General features: G+C 35.8%; 2 protein-coding genes across 4 annotated transcripts; one reads left to right on the top strand and one right to left on the bottom strand.

The window, feature by feature from the left end:
- Positions 1 to 329: 329 nt before the first annotated feature.
- On the bottom strand, positions 330 to 15,813 carry LOC306851474 (transmembrane protein 87A-like). Of its 2 annotated transcripts, none has more exons than XM_079387737.1 (21): positions 15,499 to 15,813; positions 15,063 to 15,132; positions 14,669 to 14,760; positions 14,470 to 14,589; positions 14,213 to 14,266; positions 11,609 to 11,671; positions 9,156 to 9,224; positions 8,941 to 9,061; positions 8,650 to 8,711; positions 8,284 to 8,467; positions 6,616 to 6,715; positions 6,163 to 6,256; positions 4,871 to 4,935; positions 4,417 to 4,529; positions 3,201 to 3,259; positions 3,006 to 3,109; positions 2,845 to 2,915; positions 2,249 to 2,310; positions 1,978 to 2,030; positions 1,560 to 1,590; positions 330 to 1,113 (listed from the first exon to the last, which is right to left on the bottom strand). In XM_079387737.1, the coding sequence occupies exons 1-21, from the start codon at positions 15,631 to 15,633 to the stop codon at positions 1,072 to 1,074; spliced, it is 1,764 nt and encodes a 587-aa protein (XP_079243863.1). In that variant the 5' UTR covers positions 15,634 to 15,813; the 3' UTR covers positions 330 to 1,071. The 2 variants fall into 2 exon arrangements, with proteins under 2 accessions (XP_079243863.1, XP_079243862.1); XM_079387736.1 differs by lacking the exon at positions 4,871 to 4,935 and adding an exon at positions 5,937 to 6,004.
- Positions 15,814 to 17,548: 1,735 nt separating this feature from the next.
- On the top strand, positions 17,549 to 22,265 carry LOC306850921 (calpain small subunit 1-like). Of its 2 annotated transcripts, XM_079386884.1 has the most exons (11): positions 17,549 to 17,786; positions 18,199 to 18,255; positions 18,372 to 18,402; positions 18,580 to 18,672; positions 20,073 to 20,130; positions 20,222 to 20,286; positions 20,381 to 20,449; positions 20,563 to 20,641; positions 20,842 to 20,958; positions 21,070 to 21,128; positions 21,220 to 22,265. In XM_079386884.1, exons 2-11 carry the CDS (start codon positions 18,209 to 18,211, stop codon positions 21,244 to 21,246), a joined length of 645 nt encoding a protein of 214 aa, XP_079243010.1. In that variant the 5' UTR covers positions 17,549 to 17,786; positions 18,199 to 18,208; the 3' UTR covers positions 21,247 to 22,265. The 2 variants fall into 2 exon arrangements, with proteins under 2 accessions (XP_079243010.1, XP_079243009.1); XM_079386883.1 differs by having other exon boundaries at positions 17,618 to 17,786; positions 20,842 to 21,128; positions 21,220 to 21,690.
- Positions 22,266 to 23,198: the final 933 nt, after the last annotated feature.

A 23,198-nucleotide genomic window follows, 5' to 3' on the forward strand; every position in this document is an offset into this window, starting at 1 on the left:
AGTTTAACAGAAATCCTAGCAACAGGTTTGGTGCAGCATTCCCTATAGCTCACTGCGGGGTCAGGGTTAATGAAGAACTGTGTGGAAGTATTAACAGATAATGAGCTGACTTAACAGGGACAAAACAGGACAGAGATATTGAGACTGTATTGGCAAGTGGCTGAAACTGACACTCTGCATGACAGACTTTTGAATGTGGCTTTGAGAAGAAATCAATAACCTATTGACAGCACGACCCGGGTGGACTTTACAGATTTAGCATATGTAGTCAAAGCATTAGGTCTCTTCTTACATGTCAAGAAGGGTCAATAACTTTTTACTGTTTGTTTTGGTATAAAAATACTTTTATTTGCAACAGGCATTTGCATATACTGCTAAACATACTGTGGCCAGCAGATTAACTGGTAAAAATAAAAAGATGAGTTTGAATCAATTGGGGAAAAAAAACACCTCTGCCCTTTGTTTTAGACAGTGTTGACAGACAACTGTTGCAACCTCATTTTCCCTCGCCATCTAACTGTACCCAGGCGAGTGTCTATTAAGTATAACACAGAGCATTAAAAACTCACGTCAGATAAATCCATTGAAAGGCAATTTGCTTAATGTTGCACAGGCCAACAAGATGACACTTAATGGCCACTTTTACTGAAAATACCACCAGGTCAGACAGGTACTGTTAATTTGTGAAAGCATACTGATGAATTAAAGAAAGCCAGAAGAGAGAGCTTTTATCTTACATGTTTTCCCATCTTTATGTAATTAATAAGAGGATTGTTGTGCAAAAGCTTCTTAGTGAAAGAGCACAATGCACAAACTAATGTGATTTAATCACATTTTGTACTGTAGATATGTAAACAACAGTCAAAGGCAATTTACATTTATGTTTTAAGTAACTTACACCATATTATCTGAGAAAATATAAATACAAACAGGCAATTAAAAATAAACCAAAAGTCCTTTAGTGCATTACCCTCCGTCCCACATATTTACAGACGTTGCTTATGAAAAGCTCATGTTTTGGGATAAAGTAGTTGTGCATTGTTGTACACATTTTATATACATTACATAGATCTACTCCATTTTGGACATCTCGAATTTTGTAGTCATGATCTCCTGAGTGGGGGAAAAAAAGAAAAAAGAAAAACAAATAAAAAATCTTAAAAGGAAATCCTCTTTTAAACAATGAGGAAAGGGAGTCATTTAAAAAATGCTGTGCAATACAATGAAATTCCTCAAATAAATAGCACTGTTACATAAAAACCTATTAAAATCCTGCATTTGTTGTAGTATGTAAACTCTGATCTCCTCTTTTAAGAGATTTGTCCATATTGGCTGCTGTTCGATATTCGAACACATCCAATGTTAGCTTAAGTGAGCTCTCATTAGTCAGACAAAACCTCCAAAGCCTCAGCGCTCCTTTTGTTCCAAGCAGAAAGAAAACAACCGACGGAGAGGGAGCGAGGGTAAACACTGTGACGTGACAGGCTGAGCGCTTTCTGCTCTACTTTAGGAGCTCAAAGGGTGCCCACTGCTGGCCAATCAGAATATGAGACACTTACCTCATCTGAGTCTAGCAGTGGCGGCAGTGCGCTGCAAAACAAAGAGAAGGACACGTCAATGACAAGGCAGAGATTGCTAGTGGCTTTTTCAAGCAAACTGATGACATGTTTGTGTATACATTTACATTTATTCATTTAGCTGACGCTTTTATCCAAAGCGACTTACAATTGCTATACATGTCAGAGGTCGCACGCCTCAGGAGCAACTAGGGGTTAAGTGTCTTCCTCAGGGACACATTGGTGTCTCACAGTGGATTCGAACCCGGGTCTCTCACACCAAAGGCATGGGTCTTATCCACTGCGCCATCACCACCCCATGTATACAAATAATCAGTGACGTATAGCACTGAATAGTGCTATTAGTGCTTATATCATTCTAACCATAATTTCTATACACATATGACTCCCTGGGACTTACACATCAGCCATTGATGAGGGAATGTTCTCCTCGACCCATTTGAGATCTTCATCCTGGATTTAATATGAAACAAATTTACCATGAGGTGAAGGCCTTGACATCACCAAAAATATACACAACAATAAGCAATTGTTTCCACACAATATGGTGTTTTTTTTTATGTAAACAGCATGTCTAGTCCTTCATAAGGCATTCTTACATATGGCAATACAACACGCTTATTTTCAGAAAACAATTCAATTTTTTTATTTCAAGTACTGTTATGAATTACCACTTTGCTGGGTTTTGCAATTCCATTGGTCTCTGGTTTCATCCCTCTCATTTTCACACCCTCTGTGAATTCAAGTGTAACTGGTTAGAACCGGCTAAACGCAGTCAAATGAAAGCACAGCAAACAAAGGCTGATAACCAGATCTGCAGACTTGATAGGCAGCATTCAAGTGTGCTGATGAAATGTAAACTGCATGTTGTTGGCTTGAAATGAAAAATGACCCTATTTTCTAAATGCATGCTATAGATCTTATTGTAAACATTTCTCTATGTATTCTCGATTTATAAAAAAAAAAAAAAAAAACTGACTAATTTGTTCAAATGTCATAACTTCACCAATCATTTAGTTTGTTTAAACCCATCCCTGCAAGCTCACATACATCTGCCTCCACTTTTGAGCGCAACACCATCTCAACATCCAATCATCAACCGTGACAATTCTGTTTCATCACGACTTGAAATCAAATACATCCTATTTAGTGTAGAACGAAAGACAGCTTGTGAAGATCCCATGTGCAGAATTATTTCTCCATCATCTTTAAATACAGGCCACTACTTCTGTCTCACACCTGATAATTTTTTAATTAAGACTCTTACCGAAGGCTTCATTCATTAGCTGCTCCTCCTCTTCCTCACTAACCTCATCCACCAGTGGACTGAAGGCATACCTGAAGGGTTCAGAAGGACAAAGATTGACAATCTCATTTCTGCTATTAGAGGAATGGGGTTGACACATGGGTCAAGGTGAAGCTCTTTACCTCTGGTTGTTGGCTGATGGCCTCCATAAGAACATGATGACAAGCAGGATACTAGAGAACAGGAAGCGCCAGAAGGCGTCATCTATCCACAGCTCGCTCCAGTCCTACAAGAGTAGTTGTGAAGGCAAGGAGGCATCATTAAAAGTATGTGGGTTTAACTAAAAGACATATTACATATAAAAAGAGAAGGCTTACAGATTGGCACTTGGATAACTTGAAGGTCTTCGTTGTCCACACAATAAATATAACAGAAGCTGAAAGAGAAGCAGAATTTGATAATGAAAACGAGGCAAAAAAGAAAGCAAAATAACTATATATGGAAACTATTTATTTCAAAAGTTTGGGCCAAGTAAGATTTTTTAGGTTACACCATTTTAAGTTGCCCTTGTTACAGTGGAATTATACATTTAGGTACTGGGTGATAATAATTAACTACATGTACTTACTGTATGGTTAGGGTAAGGATTAGGGTTTGTCTTAGGGCTACTTGCATGCAATTATGCATAATTTATTGTTATGATAATATTAAGTACATGTAACGTGTAACAAGGACACCTTAAAATAAAGCGTTACTGATTTTTACTTTTTTTTTTTTTTTAAAGGCATGTCTTATACTCCCCTGGGTTGCATTCATTAGATCATTATTACGGTTTGTTTGTTTGTAGTTAACTTACCAGTTATAACAGCTATATTCATGGCAATGAAAAAAAGCTTTTAAAATTTATTTCAGACAAATTATTCTAAAACTAGTTTCACTTTATTGAATATATTTTATCCTTAATACAGTAAAACAATAATATTGGGAAATATTATTCCAATTCAAAATAACTTTTTTCTATTTTAACGTTTTAAAATATAATTTATTCCTGTGATGGCAAAACTGAATATTCAGTAGTCATTACTCCAGTCTTCAGTGCCACATGATCCTTCAGAAATCACTCTAATATACTGATTTGGTGCTCAAAAAACATTTCTTATTATCCATATTGAAAACAGTTGCATTGCTCAATAGCTTTGTAGAAAACTAAATTTTTCTCAGGATTCTTTGATGAATAGAAATTACAAAATAAGTGTTTATTAAGAAATAGAAATCTTGTCTTACTGACCCCAAACTTTTGAACGGTAGTGTATCATTAAGGAAATATCAGTGCTTGCAAGTTTTCAGTAAAATGATAGTTTGAAAAGTTGTAAACCTAAATATAGCAAGAAAGATAAACGGAGATTGAATGTCCCCAATTACGGCTCACTTTCCATTAATAAATCATGTAACCCAGATGTTTGACACAGACCAATCATAATTCAGTATGCGAAAATTACACAGACATTAAATCAATGGCAGTTTCAATGCAGTACTGTAATCCTTTCAACGACACTTTGCACAATAATGTAGTAGTGTGACGCATATGCTCACCGATGACAGCGAATACGAGAGTGTTGGTGAAGTGTCGGTAAAGGGACAGCTTGACCACATTTCTCCTCAGCCGAAGGAGCTTCATCGTCTGGGCCAGGCTAATGAAGATGTGACTGAGTGTTAAGGACTATATCTGATCACTGGGCTCAGCGACTTCCTGTTCATACACAATCTAATTCAAACAGTTTACTTTGCAGTAAAAAAAAAAAAAGAAAAAGAGAGACGTGAAAGAAAATGTAGAGAACTGTATAGAGTCTTCCTGATTGTAAATGTGCACAGGTTTGTCCCTTAGGTGTCCTCAAGCTTTAGGAGTACAGGGAATCACAGAAATCGCAAAGGAGGACAAAAACAGGGGTGATCAACATTCCACATACGCAGGGCCACTATTACACAACCCATTCAGAGAGAAAGAGGGACACACACAAACAGCAATGGAGAAACGTAGGATATCCACCAGCAGAGGGTAGAGTCGAGAACAGCCAAGGGGATAGCAGCCAGCAACACCAGGTCATCTTCAGCCTGGCAGAACAATATAGGGGGAAGAGAGAGGGAAAGACAGAGAGAGCCAGAGGAAGAGAGAGAAGAGTAGCACCATCACACACCACCATCAGAGGGACCTCCATCAGGCTGGGCGATTGCCTATTTATGATATTCAATACCTTAATATTTATGTATTTGCTCTGATATGGCTTGAAACTGTGACCTTTATTTATTTTTTTATCATTTGTTACGGTTATGGCAAAGCTGAATTTTAAGCAGCCATTATTCCAGTGTTCAGCGTCACATCATTCTAATGTACCAATTTGGTGATTTTGGTGCTTTAAAACAGTTGTGCTGCTTATTTTTGTAGAAATCAAGAAACTTTTTTTCAGGATTCTTTGATGAACAAAAAAGTGAGAATTTACTATTACTAAAACAATAATATTTTCCTATTTTTAAGTGAATTGCTGAATCAGAATTGATGTACAGTTGATAAACTGATTAACAGAAATGAACAGATCTTACTATTGTAAATATACATTTTTCACCTCCAAATAGTGTTAAAACACCTACTGTGGTGCTTAATATCGCAATCAGAATCATCACAAATATATCTTAATATTGATTACATCGCCCAGCCCTAGTTACTCACACATTACAAAACCATAACCACCATTCAGCCCAACAAAGGTAGATCATGCTGCTAGCTTTGAGGAAAGATTGAAAAAAGATATTTCACAAAGCATTATCCCAGCAGCACACTACCATCACATGAGCCAAATAAATGGAAAAGAGCAAAGAGAGACTCAAATTTCCATAACATGGCTTCCTAAAAAGAACTGAACAGAGTGAACTGTATGAGCTTGTGACCGCAGCCCAAAAAAAAAAAAAATACATGTTTAAAAGTTGTATCTACCCGGTTGGATCTACTTTCATTTAATTTATCTGCCCCAATCTACACCATGCAGAAGTCACTGCAATATCAGCACAAAATGAACACACAGTCTTAACAGATGATCGACTTGTGAAAGGATATCCACCACACAATACAAGAGTCAATGAGGGCCATAACAATGTCACAAAGCAGTCTGCTTGAACCACCGTGCTCCTGTGAGAGAGAAACATTAAGCTTCAAGTGACATTTGGTGCAGCATCATCATTACGTTAAATTAGGTTTGTCACAAAGGTGGACATGTTTCTCCACTGGTCACTAGTTTTAATTTTTAGTGAAATTGTGTTCAGTTTCAGCTGTGAGACTCTCCTTACCGTGTTGACTCTCAGTACACCTTCAATGATGGAGAAGATAAGGTACAGCAGTCCTACCCCCACCACCCTGTGCAGCAATGCTCCTAGTCTTGGTCTGCAGCAAAAAGGCGGAGTTATTGAAAGAGATATGTACAAAACTATGCTGAAGATTACTCTTATAGCAAATGCTGTTATGTGAAATTTTATTACAATTTAAAATAACTTTTCGATTTAAATATATTTTAGAATGTAATTTCTTCATAATTACTCCAGTCTTCAGCGTCACATCAGTTATCTATCAGAAATCATTCTAATAATATGTTGAAATTTTTCAAATCAGAATTTAACAATGTAGTAACAGTGTAACTTTTGATCAATTTAATGGATTCTTGGTTTATAAAAGTATTACTTAGACCAGATTTTAATCCATTTTGTTCAACTGCCTCAATATATTACTGCTTTGAAGCAACTTACTTGACTATGCCATATCCAAGGCTAGCAATGATGACCAGCACTCGAGCCAGGGTTCTTTTTATAGCTGAAAGCACCTCTCCAAACACCACTGCACCTTGAACTGCACACACAAATAATGCACCATAATGACTGCATATACAATAGTAACTTTATCAATGTTTAACAGCAAATTTACACAATCAATAAAATTAAACATTAACCCCAGGATTTATTCATATTATAGACCACAATACCATACTGTACATCAAAACACTTTGCCTTCGTGTTAACCATAAAACAGCTTTATTTTTAAATTGACTAGATTACTAGAAATAATTATAAAAACATTAATAACTAAATATTAAACAGCTCTCAATTTTCTTCACAATGTGCAGTAACTGATTACATGTAATCTGGATTACATAATCAGATTCCAAAAATTAAGTACTTGTAACTAACATACATGTAATCAGACTACAGTTACTTTTATTGATTGCATGATTACATATTCACACAATAGCAATAAACTATTCACATTTTATTGATCCTCCTTAATTCCTCTTTTTCATCAGTTAAATGTTTCAAAAATAGCCTGCTTGTTATATACATTCAGAAAGTCTTCTTTGAATACCGGATTTACAAAAAATTATATCAGGTTTAAGAAGTGTTTCAACACTGTACTGATGAACAGAATTTATATTTGAATTATCATTAGGTAATTTAACCGTGTATTAGTATTTAGAGGGCTTTTATTTTTCAAACCCTTTTAAACGCACACATTCACTTTATTTCTTATTTACATGTAATGTAGGCATTCCTAAACTATTTTTGTCATCTGAACATCTTTCACCTAATATATTTACTTGAAGTAACCCTGAGATTTTAAAATAAATATTTAATAATTAAGTATCACATTTGCACGTTCGTGGCTGTCTGACATTGCTTAATGGTCACATGACATGCAGGTCAAGAAATGCTTAATTTTTTGATAAGTGTTTTATTTTGATTGATGTTATTTTAAAATGAATTATGAGCTTAATTTTATTAAATTAATTATTAGCTTTTCATTAAACTCGCAACCACCCTACAGTTCATTTGCGAACCCCAGTTTGAGAAACCTTGATGTAATGTAAATGTTTAATGCCCTTCATATTGTTAATCACAACAAATGGAATATATTTCCTTACTCCTTGTATTTTTACATCAATATGGTACAAGATTATCCTGTTTAAAGCAATAATCCAAGTTAGATCAAACAAATTAGGTTTGTTATACATATTGGTTTAAGCTTTGCACCAGAAAAAGTTCAATAAAAATGTTTTTTTTTTTTAAAGTTAGGTGATAAACGAGTTAGGTCAAAAGTCATCTAAAAGTAAGTAGTCTGAATATTTTACCTAAAATTTGTAATGTAATCGATTGCCTTACTAACTAAAATTTTTGTCATGTAATTTGGAATCAGTAACAGAATACAATTTCTAGGTAATCTACCCATCTCTGCCTATAAAATTCTGTGAAAACCTATTTTGAGTGCAGTAAGTGATCTCAAGTTTAAATGCCAACATCTTTTTATCTTATGCACATAAAATATCCCATTTCAGCTGCAGACATACAGTATGGTCTCAGTTCAAGTTGCTTGTGAAATGAACAAATATAACAAATATCTAACGACACATTTTTAAGTTGTGTTACCTGAGAGGCCATCATAACGGATATTCTGGAACTCTGCATAGTAGACTGCCTTCTCAAGCATGCCCAGGAAGATCACTCCTCCAATCCAAAACTGAATCCGAAGTAGGTCTCTCCAGTAGCACGCAGAGAGAGCCAACCACAGCACACCCATAATCACATAGATGATGCACATCACCATGTAGAACTGAAGACAATGGGCATTGAAAGAAAAATATGAGTGGAAGCTTTGTAAATGAAAGAAACTCCCAAAATGCGGCACAAAATGCTAACACGTTGCTACAGAGCGTTAAATAACTACTGCAATTAAACAACTAAAAAAGCAAAAACAGAAGAAAAAAAAAACACACACAAACAATGTGTACTTACAATCATCAATGGCCATTCAGACGCTGAGATGTATTGATAGTCGCCGTGCATCCTGATCTCCACTGTATAATATATATTTTTTAATTATTATTAAAATATTAAATATATATATTAAACTATAATTATTAATGCATTTATAAAATGGGTTAGTAATTGTACACGTTATTCAAAAGGCCCCTTGTTGTCAAAGCAGGCTGTTCTCTTTCATAAGACATTATAATGGCTTTTTGAGTTCCACAACAGTTTATCACCTCATTATTACCATTAAGGCATGCTTGATTATAATCTTACATTGAATGCTTAATTTTATTTCTTTAGCAGGTGGAGGATTTGCCTCAATTTTGATGATGAACATGTAAGGGCTGTCGTCCCAGGTTTGTGCCACTGCAAAGTCTGATTTAAACTCTTTTTGCTGCAACAACAAAACATGCATTTAAAAAAGACATATTAAAAAAGAGACATAACCTTTTTGTGAATCGTGATTCTTTCTTTGATTTAATACTCACCGAGTACTTCTTCACCACTGATGAAGAGTCTTTGCTTTTTGTAGCATTTGTTGAATGTGTTGCTGCCGCCTGATCATGCAAACATTTGAAACAGTGAACTGCATAAATCTTAACATTGTTGGCATGGAACTTCATACAAGTTACGCCATATTACATCATTGCTTCTTTTACAACAAAATGTACTATCACTTAATAATCATATCAAGGCAAAGGAGTAAATCACCCAAAAATTGAAATTCTGTCATTATTTACACGCTCTCATTAACATGTAAGTTTCTCTTTTCCATACAGTGAAACTAAATGGTGACTATGACTGCAAAAATGTCAAAAATAACTATACAGTGCCCTCCAAAAGTATTGGAACAGTAAAGAAAAAATTGCTCTGTTGGCTGTGGAGTCAAGACATTTACAAATATGATTAAAAGATGAATATGAGACAAAACTACAGAATGTCAGATTTTATTATTGGGTGATTCAACACACAGATGTTTTACCAGCTAAGAAGTTCAGCACTTTTAGAGTTTCATCCCTCTATCTGATGTGAGCATAAGTATTGGAACAGTTGCCTCACATGTGTTTCTAAGTGATCAGCTGTGTCCTGTTGCATTAATTCTTCAGATATTAAATTCAGGGAATGTGTCATATCAGTTATATCTATTACTTCTGTATTCTGAATCTTGCATTCGATGATGACACACACAAACCAGGATGAAGATGAGGGAGCTGACTTTGAGAGAAAAGCAAGCAATTTGGATGCTAAAAGAAAAGAGGAAGTCAATTAGAGCTATAGTAAAAACAAAGGGCATGGAGAAATCAAGAGTTTGGAAACCACCAGCAACCAACAACGATCTGATCGGCTGAGAAAACAACAAATTTTATGATTTGTCTGTTGATGACAGACAAATCATAAAATCTGTGAAAATGAATCCTAAAAGACATGTCTGTAAAACCACCAACAACTTCCAGAAAGCTGGGGTGATGCTCTGACAATCTACTGTCCTCAGGAGACTTACAGATGCTACACAGCAAGATGCAAACCTGACCAGCACTAAAATGAGACAAAGACAAAGAGACAAAGATGAACCTTTATCTAAGTGATGGGAAAGCAAAAATGTGGAGAAAAAAGGGAACTGCAAATGATCCCAAGCATACAGCCTCATCTGTAAAGCATGGTGGAGGTGTTGTCGTGGCATGTGCATGCATGGCTGCCTCTGGAACAGGCTCTCTCAACTTTACTGATGACTTAATGTATGATGACGGTAGCAGAATAGGGCTGCACGATTAATCGCATGCTATTGTTATGCGCATCTCGTCAGTAAAGCAGGTTCTTTGATTAGCGGTAAATCTCCATCACCTGCTTTCAGATGGAGCGGCATTTAATACACAGAGCCGTAGTTCGCTTACAAGCCACGCAAAATCGCGTTCATAATCACTGATAAATCGTATTCGATTATGAACGCGATTTTGCGTGGCTTGTCAGTGAACTACGGCTCTGTGTATTAAATGCCGCTCCATCTGAAAGCAGGTGATGGAGATTTACCGCTAATCAAAGAATCGGCTTTACTGACGAGATGCGCATAACAATAGCATGCGATTAATCGTGCAGCCCTATAGCAGAATGAATTTGGAAGGGTACAAAACCATCTTGCCTACCAATATTCAAGAAAATGCCACCAGATTCATTGGGAAGTGCTTCATATTGCATCAGGACAATGACCCAAAATACCTGCCAGTTCAGTCAAGGTATTTATAAGGGCAAAGAAATGGAAAGTCTTAGATTAACCAAGTCAATCTCTAGATTTAAATCTGATTGAACATGAATTTCACCAGCTGAAGAGGAGAGTAAAGACAGAAACTCCCCAAAAACAAGCAACAATTGGAATTGGCTGCATTAAAGGCTGGGAAAAGTATTTCAAAGGATGAGACCAAGAGTCTGGTGATGTCTATGGGTCACAGACTCACTGCTGTGATTGTGCGCAAGGGATCTGCAACTAAATAATAGCTTTTAATCTTTATATCTGCCTTATATTCAACTGTCCCAGTATTTATGCTCATATCAACGAGTGGGATGAACTCTAAAAGTGCTGTTCTTTTTATTTGGTTAAACATGTATGTGTTGAAACGGCTAATAATAAAATCTGACATTCTGTAGTTTTGTCTCATTTCATCTTTTAATCATATTTGCAAATGTCTTGACTCCACAGCCAACAGAGCAATTTTCTTTACTGTTCCAATACTTATGGAGGGGACTGTATATTACTTTTGGTCCTTTTTGAAGCCTAACAGTCCCTAGTCCCTTGTATGGCAGAGAACAGCTCAGATATTCTGCTAAAGATTTCCTTTTGTGTTCTACAAGAAAAAAGCATCACATAGGTTTAGAGGGTGAATAAATGATGACAGACTTTTCATTTTGAGTAAATTTTTGAAAAATATTAAAGGGATTAAGAACCAACATTTTCTGTCTGCTCTTCTGTCTTCACTGCGTCCCTCCTTCTGACTTGTGAATTTGGGGTTGACTGAAACACAAAAGAGCCGACAAAGTTTCCCAAGGTGTTTTCTACAGTAAAGCCCAAGTAAAACTTTGGACTGCTGCAATATTACAAATATTTGATGCTAATTTGCATTGTCATTTCTGATTTTGCAGTTTTAGAAATTTGGCAGAATTCCTTCTACACTGGCCTAAATCTAAGCAGGATCAATAGTTTAATAGCTTGACAGTAATACGTTTATGAAAGGTGATCCTGGGCACATACTCAAAAGAACCAATGACTGATTAGACCAGGCATTCAAATTAACAGCAAAGTCTGCTGGTTGTTTAGGCTTTGGCTATTTAAGTTAACAATAAAAACAGTGAGAAAACAGTGAGACAGAATCTGTCAGATAATCAGAATGACAAATGAAATGCTAATTAACAAGGCTCTTTGGAAAACTGAATTCACAGAATTCTGTGCCGCTTAATTAGGCAACTGATTTCCAACATAGCTAGTTATTCTAGTTTCATATTTCACTTTCTTTCTTCTCATATAATCATGTCAAATCAATATTTCATATAACACATTTCATGTGTTAAATATTAGATTCAATTACGTACTCAATCAACTTTGCAAAAGTGGATGACCATATGTACAAGCTACCACTAGGGGTGGGCGATAAGACCAAAATCTTATATCACGGTATGACTAATTTTATATCACGATGGTTATTTTTTTCTTTTAAAAAGATTTTTATGATACTAAAAGCTTTGATACCATAGAAATGTCATAATCCTTGTCACCAATGTCAATATCAAACTAATACAAACCTAAAAAGAGACAAAAAAAAAACCCTCAAGCTCACTGAAGGTAAATAAACAGTCAGTGATGAAATAAGGATAAGAAACCAATTGCAAGCAATAGGACAAAAAAACTACAATAAATAAGAAACGCTACATACATTGTGAAAATTAATTAGTCTTCACTGTGTTAATTATATCTATCTATCTAGACAGACAGATATAATTAACACGTATATTATGTATAGATTTTATACATATAAATATAAATATATCATTATTATAATTTTTTAATTTCTTCTTATTAAAGTTACAAAAGTGGTTTAGACAAGAGCAGTGAGAGATTTTCTCTCACTATTGTTTTATTAATATGAATGGCAGACAGGACGAACATTGGACAGCTTCCCCTTTAAGACTGAAGTCCGGATCCAATATAGCCTACTGTTTCATGTGTTTTGTTTTTCAGCTATTTGCCAGCAGCCATATCACCCTGTAGCCCAAGACTGATTGCCCACTGAAGCTAAGCAGGGTTGAGCCTGGTCAGTACCTGGATGGGAGACCTCCTGGGAAAACTAGGTTGTTGCTGGTAGAGGTGTTAGTGAGGCCAGCAGGGGGTGCTCACCCTGTGGTCTGTGTGGGTCCTAACACCCCAGTATAGTGATGGGACGCCATACTGTAAAAAGCACCGTCCTTTGGATGAGACATTAAACCGAGGTCCTGACTCTCTGTGGTCATTAAAAATCCCATTTCGAAAGGTCCTTCGAAAAAGAGTAGGGGTGTAACCCTGGCATCCTGGCCAAATTTGCCCATTTGCCTCTGACCATCATGGCCTTCTAATCATCCCCATACATTGATTGGCTTCATCACTCTGTCTCCTCTCCACCAGTAAGCTGGTGTGTGGTGTGGATGCTGCACACTGGTAGTTGAGGAGATTTCCCCTTGTATGTAAAGCACTTTGAGTGCCTTGAAAAGCGCTATATAAATGTAACAAATTATTATTATTGTTTACTCTCTCTTAAGACCTAAATCACTGTGCTTATGAGAATACTTGCAAAGATGGGGATTCTGACGCATATAAGTGTGTTTATGTAATCTTTCATGGTTCAAAGCCAATAAAGCGGCAAAAAAAATGCGCACTCCTCTCACACAGAAACAGAGACGGCGCACGCATACAGCTCTGTTGTTTGTTTCAACGGCTTAAAATCGGTTGTTTTAAAACTGCAGTGCTTAAAAAATGCGTGTCCATGCTACAGATGTAGTCCCTCGTTTAGGAACGAGCTCCTTGTTTTGTCCTGTCTGGTCGTTCTTCACCTGGTTCTGTCTCCCTTCACGCCTCATGGTGGCATGTAAAGATCGCAGTCATCCAAATTATGAAAAAGTATTACCGTAAACGATGTATTTTGTGACACCACGAAATAAACGATAGAGCATAATATGAAACTATAGACTTATTATTTTGTCCATCTGATATATATCATCATATCGCACAGCTCTAGCTACCACTATTTTTGGCTCCTGAAAAACCCTGGTTTAAAAGCATCAGTTAAAAAAGTAAAGTAAAGTCGTGACGTATTGTCAAGTATGGTGACCCATACTCGAAATTGGTGCTCTGCGTTTAACCCATCCAAGTGCACACACACAGCAGTGAGTAGTGAACAAATGCACACACACACACACACACACACACCGTGAACACACACCCGGAGCAGTGGGCAGCCATGCTGCAGCGCCCGGGGAGCAATTGGGGGTTCGGTGCCTTGCTCAAGGGCACCTCAGTTCAACTTACTTCGACAGGAAATGGCTTCAGCTGCCCAAATTCATCAGTGCCTTTTACTCCAAGCTAGGGAGTCAAAAAAAAAAAAAAATTTAAATAAGAAAGATAGATCTCTTGGCATTCATGTTAATTTATCAGACCTGTCCGACCTGACTTAACTAAACAATTTAAACCTACAACTAAATGCAAACACTTTTATGTTCATTAACACGGTGATAAACTGTACATTCATTCAACAAGTAATGTATGAGAGTGAAGATGCCATGTACCTTAACTGCAGTATTACTAGGTCCACACATTGTAGGCCCATACTTGTTGTGCAAGTAGAATCCATAGCTTCCTTTCCGGAGCATAGTGTTGCTCTTAAAATAGACTTTTGCCGAGTCAGACTTTTTGAAGAAAAGAGAATAATGCATATTAAACTTCTATAAATTCAAAAATAGCACTTTTTGGTAAAACTTCACTCACATCAAGTCCAAACACTTCATCGTAGCAAGGAGAACTCCGCAAATACCATTCTACAGTGAAGTTCACAGGAACAGTACACTCTGCAGTGTTCACTGAAATATATACAGCATAAGAATACAAATAATAATCAGAACAGTCAAAGCATGTCATTTCCTGATGCACTGGATTCAATTATTATAAAAAAAATAACAAATTAAAGGGCATATATATAAACAAAATCTCTATATTATTTTAATTTGCTAACTTTTCTAAATTTAACCTACTGCCCTTTTGGCATGTGAATTGTTAGATTTTTTTTATCGATTACAATGCTTTTCAGCGCTAATAAAAAATTGCTCGTCAGTGTCAGAGGAGAAAAATATAAGAAAGCAGATAAAGTAAAGAGTATACTCACATTTAACTTCAACGACAGTGTTATTGAACATCGTCTTTGGAAAATAGAAGAACTTTGGGGTCCCAGCTAACTAAAATACACAAAAAGAAGGATTCTTACAATTTGTTGATCTCAGTAGTGACCCTAAAACGAAATACTTCATGCTCATATATTACACAAGCAATGTATTTGTAACTAATAAAAAGATTAGTATCAGCTATATTAGGGCAAGACCAGACTAAGAAATCCTGTACAGCCATGCCTCTAGCTTAGCTTCATCCCTTATTACACGTTCACTGTAGGCAAATAACATCATATTATCGATGTTCTACACAGTCTTCAATATCATACATTCATTTATAGTGTTGTGTGTGTGTGTGTGTGTAAACGGACTGTCATGAGACGAGAAGATACAACACGAGCGTCAAGGTTTCACTGCAAGTGGTGATGCACTTACACTATCCACATCCAGGACCCATTTTCCCGGCTCTGATATAGCAGTCAGCGGCGGTATTAACACAAGATGAACGACAACAAGCAGTACTCCTCTGAATCTTGCCGACACCAATGACTCGGTCGTGACAGTCGCCATTGTTAAGGAAGCAGTTGACGTTACAACATTGCGAGATACACTTCCCTGTGCGAATCTACATCCTGTTCGACGTCTCTTGGTGGGCGGGGACCCAAAATAATAGGTGTGTTCGGCTACAGACGGCGAAGAGGTCAAACCGGACACTTTCTGCTCACATTGGTGACACTCACGCGCTGTTTGCATACTCTATCACAGATGAAGTGAATAAAATGCGATATTTGTCAAATGCACGGACGTTTCAGAAATGTTTTCATGAGCAACAGAAACACTTTTACTGATTAATACAGGGCCAGCTGTTCAAGAATGAAGTTCATTTTTATTAAATGTAACCCAATATAACATTGCGACTATACAGTAAAAAAGCTTTTACTGTTCTAAAAACAGATTTGTATTTTTTTATTACTATGCAAAAAATATACAAGGATTTGTACAAAAACAAATAAACAGTCATAAGAATAAGTGAAACAATTCATGCAAAAAGCTTCATATGTCTTTTTTGTTCTTAATTTGATCAAATGTTGTACCATATTGTTGTAAAGTTAGCTTTAGTCCATTTTTTCACATGAATGTGATATTGTCCGAATTCTGAGTGAACGACTTCATTCCCTACATTCGTTCACTACTTTTTACCCACAATGCATTCCGATTTCAAGTGTACAACTCGCTGAAACACTATTTCCCACAATGCAATGCGGAGAACCGACGAGCTGGAAGAGAGAGCAGGAGCGAGCGAGAGATGCCTTTTAATTGACATAAATAACAATAATTTGTTGTATATTTAAAAATGTTTGATGTTTTGATTCTGATGTCAAATTAAGGGTCATCTTATCTGTAAGCAAAACACTGCTCAGGAGAGTTTCAAGATACTACAAACAATAAAAACATAAAATTATGAACATGTTAATGTGAGTTTATTTTTGTTGACAGTATTTTAATAGTATTTAATGATTATGAACATATAGCATTACAAAACAAATTAATAATGAAACCACAAAGCTGAATACAATATAAAGTCATTTAAAGTGTTATTGCTATTAATATTATTTTCTAAAATATAAAAGTACATATGTGAGGAATCCGTTCACTTCATTTCGTTCACTTCACTGCCATACACTATATAGGGATTAGTGAGCGAGTGAACGAGTGAGCGATGTCGAACACAGCTCTTAAAACAGAAAAGGAACAAGAAAATAAGAGAGAGAGAGAAATAAAACTACTAAGTAATAACATCAAAAACAATCAGAACGGATTGCAATCAGGTATAAAATATTAAATTAATATTAAATTAATATTTTATATATGTATGTACGTAGCCTATATAAAAGTAAACAAATACTTTATATATAATTAAAGTAAATAGATTAAATAAAAGCACTTTAAAATATTCGTTGAAAGTTCAGTGCATTTTTATTTATTTTGATTTTTTTATTTCTGTATATAATCATTTGCTGAATAAAATCTGTGGATGCAAACGTGAATGTTTGATGATTACAGTCAGATTAAATGCAAATTCTCAAAATAAAAAATAAATAATAAATATGCTAGATTTTTATTTTTTGTTGAATTTTATCATTTATTACTGTTTATAACTATGATCATTTATTACTGTTTGTAATTATTTTTTTAAATTATATTTATTTACTTATATAATAAGTGTTTTTTCAGTGTTAATAAAAAATGACAGTCAGTCAGACTATTGATTGTTACAACAGTTCAAATTTATTTTACTCAAAAATCAAAAAGTACTATTCTAAAATTATCTAGACAAAGCATTGTAGTTTTTTTTTCTTTCCTTTAAAATGATTTGTCACAAGTTACAAATACTTAATATCGAGGATGTAATGTAAGATTTGCGCACTAGGGAGCGCCTAATACACACCTACATAAAATAGGCATGACACTATTGTCACAGCCTAGACTACAAATTGACGTCTTGACGCAAAACCTCTGCAGTGTTGTTCGTGAAACTTGCCGGGCTGGTTTTAGGACCCAGAGTTTGACAAATCAGAGAACTGGGTGTGTGTAGAGCTGCTCTGTCCATAAAGAACAGATCGCCTTTAGGAAACTGCTTCTACTTTTATTTGTTTACCTGAGCAGCTGGTCTTTTCTTCCTCTCTATCTTTCCACTGGACCTATTCAGGGTCTTTGTTCTGGTAAGTTCTCATTTAAACGAAGTTTATTTTGAAAACATTGCCCATTCCTGATGTGCGTCAGGATTAAACCACAGCGGCCTGCTAAACTAACTTTAAATGTGATTTTACGGTAGTTAAACCAAGACAGCAGCATAAACATCACGTTTTCATATAAACTCAAATAGCTTAGGCCTGTAGCGTGCTGACAGTCATAATGCAGGAAATGGGTTGTTTATTCAGTGCAAAACCATGGCAACCACAGGTAAATACCATAAATATATTTTTTTTATTTACTTTTTTAAGTAAAAGGTAATGATAAAGGAGTTTTGTAGTGAGCTGACTCTCAGCTGTTGTCTGTGTGTATCTAGTGCAGTAAATTAAACTGCAAACATAAAAAATATTGCATAATCGTATGTCTAATCATTTTGTTTAGAGTGCTCAAGATGTTTTTGGCCAACAAACTTATTAAAGGGTTCATAGATGTTGTCAGGTAAGCCTGCACTCTCACTAATGCTTGTCCAAAGAAAAGCAAATAATTTTTCAACAATTCATCAGTGAGTGATGATGTGTATAAATTATATTTTTTTCATTTTCTATGCATAACAGCAACGTCGACCAGTTTATTCCTTCTGATCCTGTAAGTTTGCATATTCCTATATTTGTTTATTTATTATTTTTCATTGAGTTGAATGGTTGTGCAATGACATTAACCACTTTGCTGTATCCAGGAAGTCAAATATAGTGGTCCATTGATTTCTTACCTTGAAAAAGTTTAATGCACTTTTCACAGTACTTAACTTGTCTGCTCTTCTAGCCTCCTCCCAGAAGACCACTCGCATACGCAAACCAGAATGAAACCGATGAAGAGAGACAGTTTCGCAGGGTGTTTCAACAACTTGCAGGGGATGTGAGTAAACCTGCCATAGCCGCAGACCTTTTATCTGTTCTTTCCAATGTTGTTTTTAATTTCCATTTTATTGCAGTGTCTGATGGCGCTTAAACATTCAGAGTTCAGTCAGGAACCTAATTCACATTTAGGAAGTTTCTATGTTCATAATTTTCTTGTTTTTGGGAGATTAAATATCCTTTACTATGATCTGGGTCATAATGTACTCTCCCGTACCTCTCTAATGATCCCATCACCTGCATACAAAGGTCCTTCAAGGTATTTGGGTGGTGATGGCGCAGTGGATAAGACGCATGCCTTTGGTGTGAGAGACCCGGGTTCGAATCCACTGTGAGACACCAATGTGTCCCTGAGCAAGACACTTAACCCCCTAGTGGCTCCAGAGGCGTGCGACCTCTGACATATATAGCAATTGTAAGTCGCTTTGGATAAAAGCGTCAGCTAAATGAATAAATGTAAATTTGAGTCTGACTGCAGTTTTACAAATCAGATACTCCAACACTTTTTTTCACATGTTCTGGTCTCAACCCAGAAACTTCCATCGCTTCGCTCCACCCAGCAAGGCTTTCCCTCTGTTTTCAGAAATGTCTCTTGCCGTGATACAGGCTTGTGTATGTTATTCAGAGTTACTGATCTTCAAACAGACAAAACGGTTGTGGTTATATCATGCAAAACCAGTCCAGGGGCAAGAAGTATGACTAGAGCTTCCTCTTTTTCACATTCCTGCCATTGTGAAGTAGACTGTCCCGATGGGTTTGGTTTGTGTTGAGCCATAGAGGGGCGAGGAAGCCTGCTTTACTGGAATATTGGATTCATTAGATGCAGGAGTGCTCTTTAAAGTTAAAGAGAGCACTCCTTACTTTTTCCAGTCACACAATGGTTTGCACTTATATAAAACAGTGGTTCTCAATCTCTTTGACACAAAGGCCCAAACTCTACCATTACACCGACAACACAACAAGTTTGTTTTCAAATTTTATTAATTGATATATTAAATTAAACAAATAAGTTTGTGATTCTATAATATTCCACGTTTAGATATGGGGAAATTGTATAATTACAATTATTAAAAAAAACATTCAGTGATTCTGGTAGGTAGAATGAAACTTTGTATTGCTTGCACTTCTCATGTTATTGCTTCCTTATGATAAATAGCTTGTAGTCATCATTTGTAAACATCTGATAAATTAATAAATGTATATTTTTTTTAAATCATCCCATCCCCTTTTCCCCTAGTTTGAGAACTACTATTATAAAAAACATATTTTATATGCATGTCCATGTTCTGTCTCAGTGTTTTAGACATGGCTAGTCTCTATAAATTATTTTAAAAATTAGATTGATTTAATCCTGAAAGACGAGCCATTCTGACTTCTTCCATTCATTTTCTCTTTTCATAGGACATGGAGGTGAGCCCTAATGAACTGATGGGCATCCTTAACAAGATTATTTCCAAACGTGAGTTTCTTCAACATACAGTATATTTATGACACAAATGAGTCATTATGTAAAAGATTCTAGTAAGATGATCCCTGGATTTCACCTCTAGATGGTGATCTGAAGACAGATGGTTTCACCATTGAGTCCTGCAGAAGCATGGTGGCAGTAATGGATGTATCCTTCAATATAATCATGTTAACAGAAAGAGGCTGAATATTACATTTTATGAGTACTGTATGTCAGTTTTGCCTTAACTATCTGCTCTCAGAGTGACAGTACTGGAAAACTGGGATTTGAAGAATTCAAGTATCTTTGGAATAACATCAAGAGGTGGCAGGTATGAACATTATTAATTTTATACTTTTTATACTGGGGGACTATTTTGTCTCAACTAACTATCATGAATATCAACATTTTAATGAGTTTGCAACCTGTTTTTGTTTAATCCAGGGCATTTACAAGAATTTTGATGCCGATCGCTCTGGTGTGATTGGGTCCGATGAGTTACCTGGAGCTTTTAAAGCAGCAGGTGAGTAGTGTTGTCAGTACTGAAACGGTTGCAGTTTGCGTTGCTATTTTGAAAGGCATGCCTAAATTGTTTTTTTTTTTTTTTTTATATTGTGGAAAAATATTAGTATATATACCAGCCATTATTCTCAGTCAGCAAGTCAGACTGAAATAAAATATAATTTGTTGGGTCTAATTTGTAATTTCCCATTCCTCCTTTAGGGTTCCCTCTCAATGACCAGCTTTTTCAGTTGATTGTCAGGCGATATAGTGATGAAAAGGGCAACATGGACTTTGACAATTACATCGGGTGTCTTGTGCGCCTGGATGCGATGTGTCGTATGTTGACAGATTGTTTTGCCATCTTAATTCTTTTATCACACATGCACTATATTTTTAGTTTCAGCATGAATTGCCTTGCTAATGTTTTTTTTTTTTTTTTTTTTACAGGTGCCTTCAAGACACTTGATAAAGATAACAATGGCACCATTAAAGTCGACATTCAAGAGGTACTGTATGCAAACTATAATTTAAGACCACAAAGAAACAATATCTCCTAAATTAGCTCCTATATAACTCTTGTTTTTTTTTTGTTCACAGTGGTTGCAGCTGACAATGTACTCCTGAATATAAAGAATATCCTTCGCCATCTTGATTATATTCTTTTGTCAGTTCCTCTTTGTGGCCTATCATTGTCAAATGTGTTTCTTTTAATAACACATAATTATTTCTTTCATTGTTAGCAATGACAGCATGATCATACTGTGCCTTTACACTAGGTGGCAGCTTTGTTGCAACACTTGCATCTGTAGAGGTTCAGTTTATGCCATATTTCCATATTTTATTCCATGCCATTGTGGCCTTTTCATTTATTCCATGGTTTTATAATTTACTAAGAGCATTCAACCAAAGTTTAAAAACCATGTTCAAAGTAGAATAGTTTTAGAATACATAATAGCTATTAAGTACATTCCAGAGCCATATTATTTAATCACTGAGAATGAGTCAGCTGTCAGTTTTGCAGAGTTATTGTGCTGATGCTCAAATAAACGTTATTTATTTTGGACAAACAAAGCAGGTCTCCACTCATTACATGTGCAAACACCGGTTGCTCTGAGCAACACAAGTTACCCGCATCAGCAGCTGATGCAGAAAATGACTGGCACTCACAACAGCCAATTAAAATCCCCAGCGCAAGATAATGAATATAACAATAACCAATCGGCTTCACAAAGGGGCGTGGCCTTCGAGTTACCTGTGATGAAGGCATCTGCCTGCTCGCGCGGAGATGATGTGAAATCAGATCGATGAGCAAACACAGGTGTTGAGCGCGAAACGGCTTTGTCTTTGCGCCATCCTCAGGGAAATAAGCGTGTACCTGCTGTCATACAGTAAGTTGTTTATAATTTTTATGAAATTCTCGTTGAAAAATAAACTTTAGGTCATTTTTGTAACCCAACTTACCGAAAAGTAGGCTATATTAGAGAATATGGCGTCTGTTAATGTCTGGGATGCTATTGTTTTCAGGTTATTTTTCATCACTCCTGTAGTTTATTCTGATATGATTGCAGAAATGTTTTGAGAGATTTTTATTCATGTAATATAGATGCGAAGGCAAATAATAACATACTCATTAGAGAATTTACAAAAAAAAAAAAAAAAACGTGACATACAGCTGTATAATTTAAAATGAAATGTATTATATAAATACATAATGTAAATCAAATTATTATTATTATAATAATTAAGAGATTATTATTATTATTCAGTGTTATTACAGCTCATTGTTGTTGGATTTACAAGCAAATTTTGAAAAGGAAAAAATCTCTGCTTTGATTTAATCTGGCCGTTGGACAGCGGTCTCTCATCAATGAACAAATGAAATCTTCTCATTAAGTCCATGTCCACCTGTGGTTTAAAACCCACAGGCAAACCAGTCCAGTAAATTATACAGCAAGGCGCTGTGCCCCAGGGAATGCAATAAGATGAATAAATCTCATTTGATATTTTCAGTTATTAAATGTTGATGATTAGTCAAGGTTTGTTCTGCCACCTGTATAATGCAAATCAAATCAAATAACATAAAATGGTTTGTAGAATAAGCAATAACGAAAAACATGAAAAGAAAAATTAAATGTTAATAAAGCCCATCACAACTTGGTGCAATTAATTCCACTTAATTTAGGCTAATGCTTTTAACTTGAATCTAATCAAACAGTCTTCACTGACAATTTGTTGTGTGCATTAACCATTTCAGTAGTTTACCCTAAAAATAGGTTCCTGGGTTTGATGCCATTTGTTTTTTACCTGATTGAAACGAACTGATTCAGAAACCGCATTACAGCATTTCTTAATAATTTGCAGTCTAAAAAATAGTAATGAACCTATGAAGCTGCATTTGTGTTTAATGGTGATATTGACAGAACTCCTCGCCCTGAACCACAAGCTGAACTTTAATTAGTGATCCGGTAGAGGAGAGAGCCCACCAATTCTTGTTATTATAGATTTATAGGTTTCTTATAAGCTGTACAAAACAAACATGCTTGTTGCTATGGTGAACTAGACAATAGGTAAATTTA

This window comes from Barbus barbus (genome assembly GCF_936440315.1).
Source record: "Barbus barbus genome assembly, chromosome: 31".
Classification (NCBI taxonomy): Eukaryota; Metazoa; Chordata; class Actinopteri; order Cypriniformes; family Cyprinidae; genus Barbus; species Barbus barbus.

Coding starts and splice junctions, on each gene's coding strand:
- LOC306851474 (XM_079387736.1), bottom strand. CDS start 15,633: ATGGCGACTGTCACGACCGAGTCATTGGTGTCGGCAAGATTCAGAGGA. Junction 15,133..15,498: donor GGGTCCTGGATGTGGATAGT/GTAAGTGCATCA, acceptor TGTGTATTTTAG/TTAGCTGGGACCCCAAAGTT. Junction 9,225..11,608: donor CAGAAGAGCAGACAGAAAAT/GTTGGTTCTTAA, acceptor TTGCATGATCAG/GCGGCAGCAACACATTCAAC.
- LOC306850921 (XM_079386883.1), top strand. CDS start 18,209: ATGTTTTTGGCCAACAAACTTATTAAAGGGTTCATAGATGTTGTCAG. Junction 18,673..20,072: donor TTCAACAACTTGCAGGGGAT/GTGAGTAAACCT, acceptor CTCTTTTCATAG/GACATGGAGGTGAGCCCTAA. Junction 20,131..20,221: donor TAACAAGATTATTTCCAAAC/GTGAGTTTCTTC, acceptor TTTCACCTCTAG/ATGGTGATCTGAAGACAGAT.